Source organism: Ambystoma mexicanum, chromosome 1p (genome assembly GCF_040938575.1).
Source record: "Ambystoma mexicanum isolate Mex_15411 chromosome 1p, UKY_AmexF1_1, whole genome shotgun sequence".
NCBI classification, from domain to species: Eukaryota; Metazoa; Chordata; class Amphibia; order Caudata; family Ambystomatidae; genus Ambystoma; species Ambystoma mexicanum.
Window position 1 is genome coordinate 402,387,064 of NC_090921.1, and position 13,219 is coordinate 402,400,282.

At 44.6% G+C, this 13,219-nt stretch overlaps 1 protein-coding gene across 10 annotated transcripts in view; it reads right to left on the reverse strand.

Moving 5' to 3' along the window:
* The window catches only part of EPS15L1 (epidermal growth factor receptor pathway substrate 15 like 1), a 2,005,341-nt gene that overhangs the window by 1,182,049 nt on the left and 810,073 nt on the right, over positions 1-13,219 (reverse strand). For all 10 annotated transcript variants that reach the window (XM_069649173.1, XM_069649176.1, XM_069649175.1 and 7 more), the window contains one exon: positions 11,242-11,327. In XM_069649173.1, the coding sequence (XP_069505274.1) occupies positions 11,242-11,327 (86 nt within the window). The remainder of the gene's footprint in view (positions 1-11,241; positions 11,328-13,219) is intronic.

Sequence of the window (13,219 nt, forward strand, 5' to 3'; positions counted from 1 at the left end):
TGCCCGTCTTTAGTTATTGCCTATCATTTCTTGTTTGCAGGACCCCTGTCTCTTGTACCCACAAAACCATGGGGCTTGGGGGGGGAAGTACACGTCTCCGCACTGAAGGCCCTGACACTCCCCCTCGTACTTCCCTACCACACTCACTCTCCACTTGGTACCACTTTCAGCAAATTAACATCTCACCTACACTTTGCCCAAACTGCTCCACAACCTCCTCGGAACTCTGCTACACTGTTGGTACCCCAACTAGTCTCCCAGTCCACATCCACTCCTACGAACAACCTCTCCCTGACATCTCATCTTCATTCACCTCTACGAGTCTTTTATACCTGTTCATTCTTGCCAACCTATACTCCCTGCTAAAGTATCCGTGCCCCACCTGACTCTAGAGACCACTCTGAACCTACTCCTTTCTCTAGGCTGGGTCTTCACACAAGAAAGCCTGTAAAATCCGGTTTAGCCCAGTTTCTTCTTAAGCAGCATTTGAAAGAGTTTTCTGCCAATGGTGTTCAGCGTGTTTAGCGTGCTGCCTCCTCAGAGACATGGTAAGTTGCAAGTTGCAGAGCTTGTGTCTTGTCTACCGTTTGACGGGCTCCAGAATTTCCAAATCAGTGTCAGAGTCAGCGGCTTACTTTGTCAGGCTGCTGGCTCCCTCTGGGGTCACAGTGCCCTTCGGTACTGGAGTTCCGAACAGAAAACAACGTAAACACAATATTGGATTTTCTCTATCCAGGGTGCCTGGTGTACCAGTGGTTAAGCCTTTTCCCTTTGCGCCCAGATCAGTGAAATCACACATGGGAGGTACCTTTTACGTCTGGACACCTGTGGGAACGTTGGTAGGTGGTCAATAACAGACCACATTTAGACTGTGTTGTGCCTTATGGTCAATAACAGACCACATTTAGACTGTGTTGTGCCTTATGGTCAATAGCAGACCACATTTAGACTGTGTTGTGCCTTATGGTCACTAGCAGACCACATTTAGACTGTGTTGTGCCTTATGGTCAATAACAGACCACATTTAGACTGTGTTGTGCCTTATGGTCAATAACAGACCACATTTAGACTGTGTTGTGCCTTATGGTCAATAACAGACCACATTTAGACTGTGTCGTGCCTTATGATCACTGCCTTAGTCACTGCAGCTGCCCAACCATTATGGCAATCATACTCAGAACTAGTCCTCCACACACACTGCTTACAACTGCACACCTCTCTCAAACCATTCTGTGATGCAATGCAGATATACACAGACCACTAGAATTGTGTCGTACCCTATGATCGCTAACAGACCACCAGAACTGAGTTGTGCCCTATGGTCGCTAACAGACCCTCTGATATATGCATTCTAGTCAATGCCAGGAATTGTCACATCTAGGTGCCCGGTTGTATGCTCCAACCTTACAACTAGTTGTATCCAATCTAGATAATATAGTGCACAGGCTGTACCGGACCGATTCTACCCGATTCCACCCAGCCACCATCTATCTTAGTCTGACCTGCTCCCCTCCAGCGCCACTAGACTCCACCGCTATCCACAGACCATGATCTTCTGGCTCGCCCTAACCATGTTCCCTTTCTGCCTAATACAGGACAATGTACCTTGTAGCAACAATAGCTACATAGCCCATCAGGACGGCCTGGCTAAACTAGGGTGCCCCAGACACCACCCCATCCCCTGCCCCACTCCCTTCCTACCCTCCACACCCCCTTTCCCCTCCACTTACCACCACCCCCTCACCTCCACATCCATCGTCATCCATGGCCTACCCACCAACAGCCACCACAGTCCCACTGCTAAGTCTAACCAAACCAAATTGACCACCAAACCTCCCACCCGCTTTAAGCCGCCCGGGCCAACCCCCCTCTCCCTTATTCCCAACATCACAACCCGCAACGAAAGATTAGGCTCCAGGCTCCCCACCACAAATTCTAAACCTAACTCCAGACCTTACACCAAAACTAATACAAAGCACATTGCACCAAGCAAACCCACTCCTCCCCCTCTAAAAGGCGCCCTTCTCAACGTCAGATCCCTGGCTGCCCACACCACAGAAATTGCAGACATCATCCTTACCAATGACCTTGACTTCTTAGCCCTAACAGAAACTTGGCTTCATGAGGCGTCCGGACCCTATTTATCGCTAGCCATCCCAGACAAATACACTATCTTCAGAGCGGACAGACCTAACGCCAGAGGTGGAGGCGTAGCAATCATTTCCAAATCCGCCCGAGGCCTTAGACCAACCGACACAGTCGCATTCACTTCCTGCGAGTTACTCACAACCAAACTACAAACCTCCCCCACAGCCACGATAACCATCCACCTCATATAGACCCCCAGGTCCCCCTGGGACCTTCGAAGAAGACATCACATCCCTCATCTCCAAAATTTCCAAACCAACAGCACAAATCATGATCTTTGGAGACTTCAACCTCGGCTACCAAGACCCAAATGATGCACCTGCTGCATCCCTAGCCAATGCCCTAACCGATCACAGTCTCACTCAACTCATTGTACTCCCGACCCACCAAAAAGGCAGAACCCTTGATTGGGTAGCAACCCACAATTGCAACACAACCTGCAAAGATCCCCAACCTCTGGCATGGATCGACCACCACATGATCCCCCTTGAGGTTAACCCCAATCAGGTACTGCCCAATAAGCACCCCATGGCACCAGCATACCCCACCAGGAATAAAACGCAACATCACTGCTGAAGCCCTACTACCACTGGTCTTACCTACCCTCAATGCCCTCCCAGCTAACGCTGACTTAAACCTGCTGATTGACACCTTCAATGATTCCATGGCCAAAGCAATGGACACCGTTGCCCCCTTGAAAATACGCAAAGCTAAACCCAAAGCTCATCTGAACTCGTGGTACACCCCTGAGCGCAAACTACTTAGAAAAAAGACTAACCCCACTGCGGAGAACAAATCCAACCTCACTAACTTATCCTCACTTTACAAAAGCGAGATAATCCGGACCAAAAAAGATAATTACAACACCAGGATCACTCAGGCAGGTTCCTCCACTAAAGAACTATTCAAAATTCTGAAGGAACTAGAAAACCCTATTTCCCCCCCGGAAACCTGCCTGAAAGACAAATCCTGGTGCACCAACATCCAGAACGCCCTCAACAATAAAATTTTAGGACTCCAAACTAAAATCGAAAACAAACGGCAACAACTCAACAACAATGTCACCAACCTTAACCTACCCACACCTAACTACACTACGAGCGCAGGCTTCTCGTTCAAAAAAGTCACCATACCGGAAGTTCAAAAAATCATCACATCCCTGAAACCCTCTAACTGTAAAGGAGACAGCTGCCCGGCTCAAATCATAAAAGATGCAGCCAGAGAGCTCTCCCCCTTCATCACCAAACTCATCAACCTATCCTTCACCAGTAGCTCCATCCCCAGCAACTTAAAACAATCATGGGTTCTCCCCCTCCTGAAAAAACAATCCCTCGACCCGGCCACACCCACAAACTACAGGCCCATCACCACAGTCCCCTTCCTACTGAAAATCCTGGACAGAGTCGCCTACATCCAAATTCAGGAATACCTAGAATCCAACCAACTGCTAGGAATACGTCAATCTGGCTTCAGACCTCAACACGGAACTGAACCCGCCCTTGTTGATCTCAAAAGCCAGATTGATGAAATTAAAGACAAAGGCAATGCCGCTATCCTACTCCTCCTAGACCTCTCAGCGGCCTTTCACCTGGTCAGCCATGAGGTCCTCTGTAATCACCTTGCCACCGCAGCCCACTTCTCCTCCCCTGCCATCACATGGATACAATCCTTCCTGGCTAACAGAACCATACGAGTCTTTTCCACTACAGCTGCAGCAGACCCCATCCCCATCACATGTGGGGTCCCACAAGGTTCCTGTGTATCCCCCACTTTGTATAACATATTTACAAAGCCTCTACTGGATCATCTGGGTGTCACCTACACAAACTACGCAGATGACACCCAGATACTCCTCACTATCTCTGGTAATTACCAAGAAGACTCCGCCCGGATCAACAAAATATTCTCCATCATTCAGGCATGGATGGCCTCCCATGGTCTCTGCCTGAATGATGAGAAAACAGAGCTCCTAATTGTCGGCTCCCCCAACACTCTAACTAAACTTGACCCTTGCTATAATAACATCACCATCGATGGTCATCCCATTCCCATAGCCAAAAGCGTAAAAACCCTTGGCTTCTATCTAGATGCCAACACCAACCTCAGCAAACACACCAATATGACCGCCTCAGCCGCTGCCTATACCGGCAAGCTCATTAGGGCCAGCAGACCCTTCCTATCACCCAACAGCTGCCTCACCCTTGCCAGGGCCCTAATACAATCCAAACTGGATTACTGTAACAGCCTGTACCTAGGCGCTAATCAATCCGTACTCAATAAATTGCAGGTAATACAAAATAACGCCTTACGCGCAGCCCTCAACATTCCCAGACAAGAGCATATCTCTGCCACTAGGAAAGCCTGCAAATGGCTTTCAATACGCCAAAAAATTTATCTAAAAATCATCTGCCTCACGTACAAAGCCCTCAATCACCTAGCACCACCTTATCTAGCCAATAAACTCACCCTGAAACCTGCCACCAGATTCACCAGATCCTCCAACACTCTTTGCCTACTAGTGCCCAGGTTCCACCTAAAAAGAGCGGGAGGGGTAAGCTTCACAGTGCTTGCCCCCCAACTCTGGAACTGCCTACCGCTTAACATCAAAACTGTCGAATCCTTCCAGATCTTTAGGAAGCAGGTCATCAGCTGGCTGCTAAACAAAGAATGACACCACTAACTCTAGACCCGTGCGGATACTGGTTTAGACACTGTATTTATTCTGAAAATTGTATATTGTACGCACTGCATATGCTCTTGTTTATTGACCACTGTATATATATGTATATATTATAAACCTGTACGAAGTATGCAACACACAGATACTTCTCAACTCTGTAACCAAATTCTTAAGCGCCCTTCTACCTCTGGGTTTGGAGCGCCATACAAATAAATAAACAAACAAACAAACATGACATGTGTTGCCCACATATTTTGGTGGTTTCCTGGTTGCAAATATCTCGAAAAGTGTGGGGTTTTTCCTACATTTGGGAATTTTCTGGGCATTCTGGGTAAGAAATGTTTGCCCGATCCACGCAACTTAGGTGTCTTTGGATTCCCACGGGTGTCTCCTTTTCACTAATGTATGAGGTTCCCTGGTATCCCTGGCGGCTGGTACGACCCCAGCCTGAATCTGGATTGTCCACAAGGCCAAATATAGTATGGATTTGGTCTTCCCAGGGCGTTTGGTGTATCAGTGGTTTAGCCTTTCGCCTTTGCGCCTAGGTCAGTACACCCACACATCACATAAGCTACCATTATCATCGGGTCACCTGTGGGAACATGGGAAGGTAGGACATGCATTGTTGCCCTTGTGTTTCGGTGGTATCCGGGCGCAAATATCTCAAACTTGTGGGGGGTTTCCTACATTTTGGAATTTGCTGGCCATTCTGGGTATGAAATGCTTGCCTGATCCATGCAAGTGGGGCATCTTTTGGAATCCCACGGGTGTATTCTTTTCAGAAATGTATGGGGTTCCCCGTTATCCCTGGTGGTTGTAATGCCTCAAGCCTAAACCTGGGAGTTGTTCACAAGGCCAAATACAACATTCCAAGAGTGTTTGGTGTACGAGTGGTTTAGCCTTTCCTCTTTCCGGCCAGGCCAGTGCACCAACACATGTGAGGTACCATTTTCATTGAAACACCTGTAGGATCAAGGGAAGGTAGTACCTGTGTTGACCACGTTTATGGTGGTTTCATGGTGGTAAATGTCTCAACATTTTATCTTCCTATATTTTGGACTTTGCCAGGCATTCTGGGCAAGAATTGCTTGTCCAATCCATGTAAGTAAGATGTCTTTGGATTGCCACGTGTGTCTTTTCACAAATGTATGAGGTTCCCAGCTATCCCTTGTGGCTGTGACGCCCCAAGCCTACATCTGTGGGCGGTCCACAAGGACAGTTGTAGCATTGCTCTTGTCCTTTCAATGTTTGTCCTACTCATTGTTTTCACTTTATCCCCTTACAGCCTGGCGGGTGCACCTACACAGGCAAGGTACAATTATTTATTCAGAGACGTCAATGACCATAAAATGATAGGACATCCTTTGTTAGCACTTTGTTGTGATAGGATTTTCTAGCATTTGCTACATATGTATGTTACTAATTCCTTTCAATTCTCAAACCTGCCCCACATACAGTCGCTGATTAGGCAATGTGCATTTCTGTGACCTACACAAATGACCTACCCTTAAAATCGTAAGCTGTGTACTTTCAAAAATTGTATGGTTAACATTGGTGATCATATTGCTTTTTGTTATTTTCAAATGGCAAATTCAAGACATCAATGCTTTTTTACACTGAATAACTTGTCACCATGTACCAGTTTTTGGATAAGGGTATTGCCGGTTCTCAGATACACGGTGAAAACTGCTCTTTTTCCTATCCAGGAGTCACAGGGGAACGCAATAGTGCATCGCTTTTGTCAGTATGCTTGGAGAACATTAGGTTACAAGGACAAACGTTTGCGGTACAATTTCTGTTTCCTATCATGTTTTCACTTTTTTGACATTTGTTAATTATGGGTAAAAGATTATTGGTTGATCTGTGCAAAAATGACCCCTCCCTGCACTTGGAATTGTGTCTATTTTCCAGAAATGTTTAACTTTCCCTATACCTTTACTACACTTTTCAACCGTTTGGCGCAAGCACGTGAAACAATTCTGCAATATCATCGATCGAGGCGCTTTCTATCCTTTCAAACCAGTTTACATCCCACTCAGCAACTTTCCTACTTACTTTCTCCAAGTGTTTTACTGTCCAACGTACACGATTTCCACTATTATTAATGGCTATTTAACTCACAGCAAGTTTCACTTATTTATTTTATGTTATTTGTTTATTTTGCGGCGGTAACTTGCAAGTCTCGGGGCGCAGAAACATGGACATGAGGTATGATAACAATTACCACGAGACAAGACTCAACGTACAATTACAGATGAGGTCTGTTGAGAGTAGGGGGATCAGTTGAAAATATGGGTCTTCACTAGTTTACGGAAGTGCAAGTAGTTGGCTTTGCTTCTAATAGTGGCGGGGAGGTTGTTCCATAGGCCGGCGGCTAAGATAAGGAAAGATTTCTCTAAGCCAAATGTGCGCTTTTGAGTGGCTACTGTGATCTTTCCTTGATCTGAAGATCTGAGCATGTGATTGGGTGCATACAGGTGGATTTTGGTTTTTAGTAACTCTGGTGCTTTCCCATGGATGTATCTGTGAACCATGTTCAGGGCATTAAATTGAACTGTATCTTCAATTTTGAGCCAGTGTAGCTCTCTTCTGCAGTCGTTGATGTGGTCGGATTTGGTTTTTTTCTTTATGATCCTCACTGCATTATTCTGTATAACTGGATAGCTGGATAGCTATGGAGGCATTTTTTGTTAGACCCTAGCATCAGTGTGTTGCCGTAGTCCAGGCGGGATAGAATTGTCGCCCTAGCAATAGTGGCACAGTTACCATTGGTCAGATAGGGCCTCATGGCTTTTAGAAGTCTGAGGTAGTAGGCGCATATTTTCTTTATGTACTGGGCCTGTGCTTCAGTCCCCAGGGAAGATTCAAGCACCAGGCCTAGGGTTTTGACATTGCCGAGAACCTGTATTTGGAGTGTTTTCTATCAGAAATGAGCTGTGTTCGGGAGAGAGTGTGGCTCTGGCCTGGTGGTATCTGAATACGATTAACTCCCTTTTCTTGCCGTTAAGGCACATCCAATTTGTGTCCATCCATAGTCCTATGATGGTATATACCTTGAGAAGTTGTTCATTGTCTTTCTTGTGATCTCCACTAAGTTCAATCACCAGCTGAGTATCATCAACGTAGTTGGTGAAAAAAGTGTCAATGTGATCTAGTACAAGGCAAAGGTATCTCAGATACAGGTTGAATACTAGTGGTGACATACTGGCCCCTTGTGGGAGACCACAGAGGGTTTCCTTTTTTGCAGGGAATGCATCTCCCCAGTGAACCAGTGAGATCCTGTTTTGAAGGAATGACATTATCCAACCTATTGCTTCTACCGAGCAGTTGGCAGTTTTTTTAACGCGGTTTTGAGGAGGTTGTGGTCCAGCAGATCGAATGCTGCACTAAGGTCAAGTAGGATGAGGAGCCCCGCTTTCCCCCCGTCCATAATGCTTACCATTTTAGTTTGGAGATCAAGCATGGCTGTCTTGGTGCTGTGTGCTGGTCTGAATCCCGATTGTTGTTGGTTAGGGGATTCGGAGGCTTCCACGTGTGCTTGGAGTTGTGAGGTAGCTACTTTATCCATGATCTTCAGGATGCAGTTACAGTTTGTGATGGGCCCGAGGTTGTTGGGGTCTCTGGGGTCCATATTCGGTTTCTTGACCAGAGGGGTTACCGTAACCCTTTTTATGCCTTGTGGTACTATCTGATCCCTAAAAGATGTGTTAATAATTTTGGTCAGTATCGGGGCAAAGATTTCTGGGTGCAGGATATTTTCGGCACAGGTGGTCGGTTTCATGGAGGCAAGTGTTTTTATCATGTCCTCAGGAGTGATGTCTGAGAACTTAAAAACTTCTGTGTTGTTGATTGATGGCTTGCCAAGTGCAGCAAGGGGGCATGATCACTGTTCATGTTACGTGAAGAGGTTAACCAACATATTCAGCAAGACCGGAGTTCACAAGAGAATAGTAAAGTGTGGCCCTTTTTTTACATTTAAACCAAGTATAATTTCCAGGGGTATTCTCATATGTATGACCGTTCAACATGATAAGCCCCCAATCATAAATAAACATGCACCAGAGCATCCCCTAATAGAATCACTATGTAACATTTCACTTTTGGCCTTCACTAATTTAGATACCTTGATCTGTTCCTTACCCAGGCAGTGAGCATTTAAATCCCCTGCCAGTGAAATCCAGTGCTCCTCTTTTTTAACCCAGCCCGCCAAAATGGGAAGCAGTCGCCTGTCCTTTTTTGGTGCTATGAAGTAGTGAGAACACTATACCATTCCCTTCTAAGCAGCCAGTACCAGCTCAATGGTTGCTTTTGCCAAGAGGCTCTTGACCCCCCTCTTGGCTGACAGTGACAGTCGAGAAAGTTAACAATCTAGGGGTGCGTTCAAGAGGGGGAGGCAGTTAACCTATGACACTAGATGGACTGCCCAAATATCAGACACCGTGTGAAGAAATTCTTCAGAGTGCAGGGGTATTCTTCCCCCTACTGTAGGTAGGTGTAAAAAGGACCCATTAAAGGTTCTGATGCTGGGGTGGAAAAAGGATGGATAGCAGTGACCACTTGGCTTCTTTGGCGCCTCTGCGTCTACCCAAGCAGGTCTGCCAAAGCGAAAGTAGTGTTGCTAAACTTATTTCACAGAAGAGTCGAGACTTTGGCCCTTACGGGTGAACAATGTAATGTGACAAAAACCACATCATTTGAAAAAAGGAGGTGATGGGTTGCTGAACAGAGAGGCTCAGTGGCATCGTAGTCGCCTTCCATGTTTTGAACTTTTCCAACAAATCATCTGCTTTTGCACCAAACAGATTGACACTTTCCCCATAATTTTGCATGGGAATCAGATGCAAACCCTGAGGTCACCAAACAAGAAGGTCTGTGCCCATCAAGTTGACCCCACAGTTGCAGAGATCAAGACCTTTCTGCAAAGCTCGGCATGAGGCCACTTTCCTGTTGCCACCATGCTATTAAAGCAATGCATAGTTTTTCCTTGGGTCAAGTGGACTGATGCCTCCAAAATCACTAACAATATTTATATACATTTACATTACCAGAGCACAAGTACTGCCCCACTGCCTTTAACCCTTGGCTAAATGATCAGTCCAATCTCTGGCCACATGGGGAGCACAAAACGGTTATGAAGGAGGAGAGAAGATCTGAGGATTTCCCAGATTTTGAGTAGGAAAATTTGTGAATAGCAAGGTTGTTCTAGGGTCTTTAGACTTCTCAACAGATAAATTAAAATCACGCAAAAAGGTATTCTAGGAATGTACAATAGAATTAGAAGCAATGAAGTTCAAATGATATCAACCACAGCAGTGGACACAGGAGGATGGGCATAAAATAGATGAAAGTTTAAAGAAAAGGACTAATGAAAAATGACAGATTTTAACATAGAAAAAAAGAAGTCCGAGATTTGAAAGGGATAGCAAGATTTAAAAAATACAGTTTAACCATCACCAGAGTGGGCAAGTTACAGAGCTCAAAGAAAAGAATGGTTTTCTAGTGACTCCAAGACCACATCACACCAGCTTTCTTTGAGATATAAAATATCAAGATTATGCGGACCGGTAGGGTGCTGAACAGCAGATGCATTAGAGACTGCAGAGTGAACACGCACTTCAAATGACCTACTACAGAGAAAGATGTGGCAATGAAAGAGAAATAAGGTGCCTAATAAGAAGCAGAGGAGTAATTGGGCATTTGGCTGGAGGTCAATAAGTAATGTGCACAGGAATTGGGCAGATAATGCAACAGAGCAACAAATAGACATGAATACACTTCACAAACACATTTCTTTTTTATATATACCGCTTTAATCTAAAGTGCTTTACATACTACAGATTTACATACATTATTACTATTACTACACTAAACAAGCATGTAACAAGTAAAATAAAACCTTAACCCATATACCCCTCTAAAGCCCTTTGCAAGAATGCCCGGGAAAAGAGTGCCTGGCGGGGCAACTTAACCTATAAAAAAGGAACATGACAATACCAGATGGTCTGCTCCCATCCCGTGAAGATATGCCCCTATCCCAGGTCAAAGAGGGGGACAAGCTTGCTGGATTCCATCAGTCTCCAACGATAGGATGGTCTACCATAATAGTGCTGGTAGCTCTCACAGTGTGCTTTCTGGAATATGAGAATGAAGGAGCAAATATGAGGTCAATAAGGCAAGAGTTCCAGATACTTGTTAGATGGCCCAAGAAAGAAAGGGATTGTGGCATGGGGTTTCAGAATAAATAAATGTCAATTTTGCTGAGTTATTGGTGCAGCTTTTTCACTCACATTCTACATCTTCTGTACTAATTTTGAACAAATGCTGAATTATCCGAAGGTGCACAGGAAACCCTAAAAAAATTACAATGAAAAGCTCATAATACTAGTGAGCTGGGCATACAGGTTCACACTTACCGTTGTAACTGAGCTATTTCCTGACTAATTTCATCAAGTTCTTTAACGCCCGTAAATTCCCCAGACCCAACAGAACTGGAACTGTCCTATAGGAGAGAAATACATCAATTAGAGTTCCATTAAACAAGCAAAACTGAAATATTCTCAAAATGCTAAAAAGAAAAAAGGGGAAAATGAAATCACTTATTTCCCAAAATGTAGGCAAACTATAAAAGGCCATTATTGAATGGCACAAAAATAAAGAGCATGCACTAGCAAGGATGTCACCTTAGAGAGGTCCTATGTTTCTGCACTTATTTCTTACCAATTATGTTCATAGAAAATACTAAACATTCGGAAATAGAGGGCTCGATCAGTGGCCCCAGCAGCAGTGCTCATCGGCAAATATCAGTGATGTTATTGGTCATCCGTACATTCTGAACTCTCTAAGGTCAACCCCTACATTCTTTTCAATACCCCTCAGCCATCATTGCTTTCTGCAATACACTGCTGGGTAGTAACCATGAAACGAAAAATAGCTGATCAGATGGCGTCAATTGCATGTGGATACCAACCGCCCCTAACCCAGTAAAACTCTCAGGCCAAATTTCTCCATTAACTTTCTTGTGTGTATTGGGGTGGGTGTACCGTAGGTAATGTTTAATGTAGAAGGTTTGAGAGGTGTGCTTTGATGTTGCTAAAGAAGCATGTGTGTACGTACGTGCATTTTCAGGTGGTGTTTAATGGTGTGAGGAACCAGGAATGAAAAGCGGACACAGAGGACCCATGTTTCTGCTTACAAACTTTTATTCAAATAATAAAGGGGGTTGGGAAATGCCTCACTGTCCCTACTCTAGAAAGTGTTTCGCGACTTCACCCAAAAACTAAGGGTCTGTCATGTGTCTAGATGTCCAAAGTAAACATTTTCTGTATCTTTTTTTTTATTTATTATTTGGTTAACAAGTAACCTTTAACAAACTTACAAAATGAAACAGTACAAAAAAAAAGATTTCAAAATTACAATTCAGAATAAAAAGTTAGTAAAAACATGAACATGCAATAAATCAATTATAATTTCATAGTTTCGTGTTATGGGTACTAAAACCTCTTTTAAAAAGTGAGTTGCGGCAGTCATCCAATTGTTACTGTTATAGGATTTCATAATGAGTTGCCACACTCTTTCATTCGAGACCGGATAGTGATTTTGAAAAAGATGCCCAAATAAAACATGCGCTTCCCATCCAAAGCCCTACAATGGAGTAAAACGTGTTGCAAAGTTTCCGCCTCAAATGGTAAGGAGCAAATTCGCAACAACCTCAAGTGCCTGGGTATTTTGTTTCTAGCACCCATCATTTAATTGGTGTGGAGCAGGTTTAGGCGCAACCTCATCATCTGGCGACTTATTCAAGTATTGCGGACAAGTTCCAACTGCTCTGACATCGACCAGCAAATCGGCATATAGATGGACTGTTCTAAGTCTTCCTATTGTGTATAATCAATCCCATTCCTTTAATTTCCTTTTCAGGACAGTCGGATAATATATAGCTAGGTCTCTGGAGATAACTTCTCTCTCCGCAGATACTGTAGCACCCAGACTCCCAGATATTTAAGGCTTTTTCGGAATCCTTGTAAAGCAGCTGCTATAATAGCCACGATGTCAAGCCCAACATTGCACAGAAAATGCTCCTCAATAAGGAAAGGTTCTTCCAGTTCAGATAGAATTTAATGGAGGTTATGCCCAAATCGTAGCGGATAAGGAACAAGTTACTTACCTGTAACTGTTGTTCTCCAGCATGGGTCTGGCATGGATTCACATGCTCATGAATATTCCCCGTCGTCAGGCTGGGAATCCTCGGTAAAGAAAAAATCAGTATCAGTTTCGTTTCTGATCTGTCTTTCTTAGTAGTAACCAATCACTGGTCTCTGGGTCATACTGCCCCCAGCCAATGACTGCCCACTCCCTAAGCCCCGCCCCTGGCAGCCATCCTCAGATTTGGTA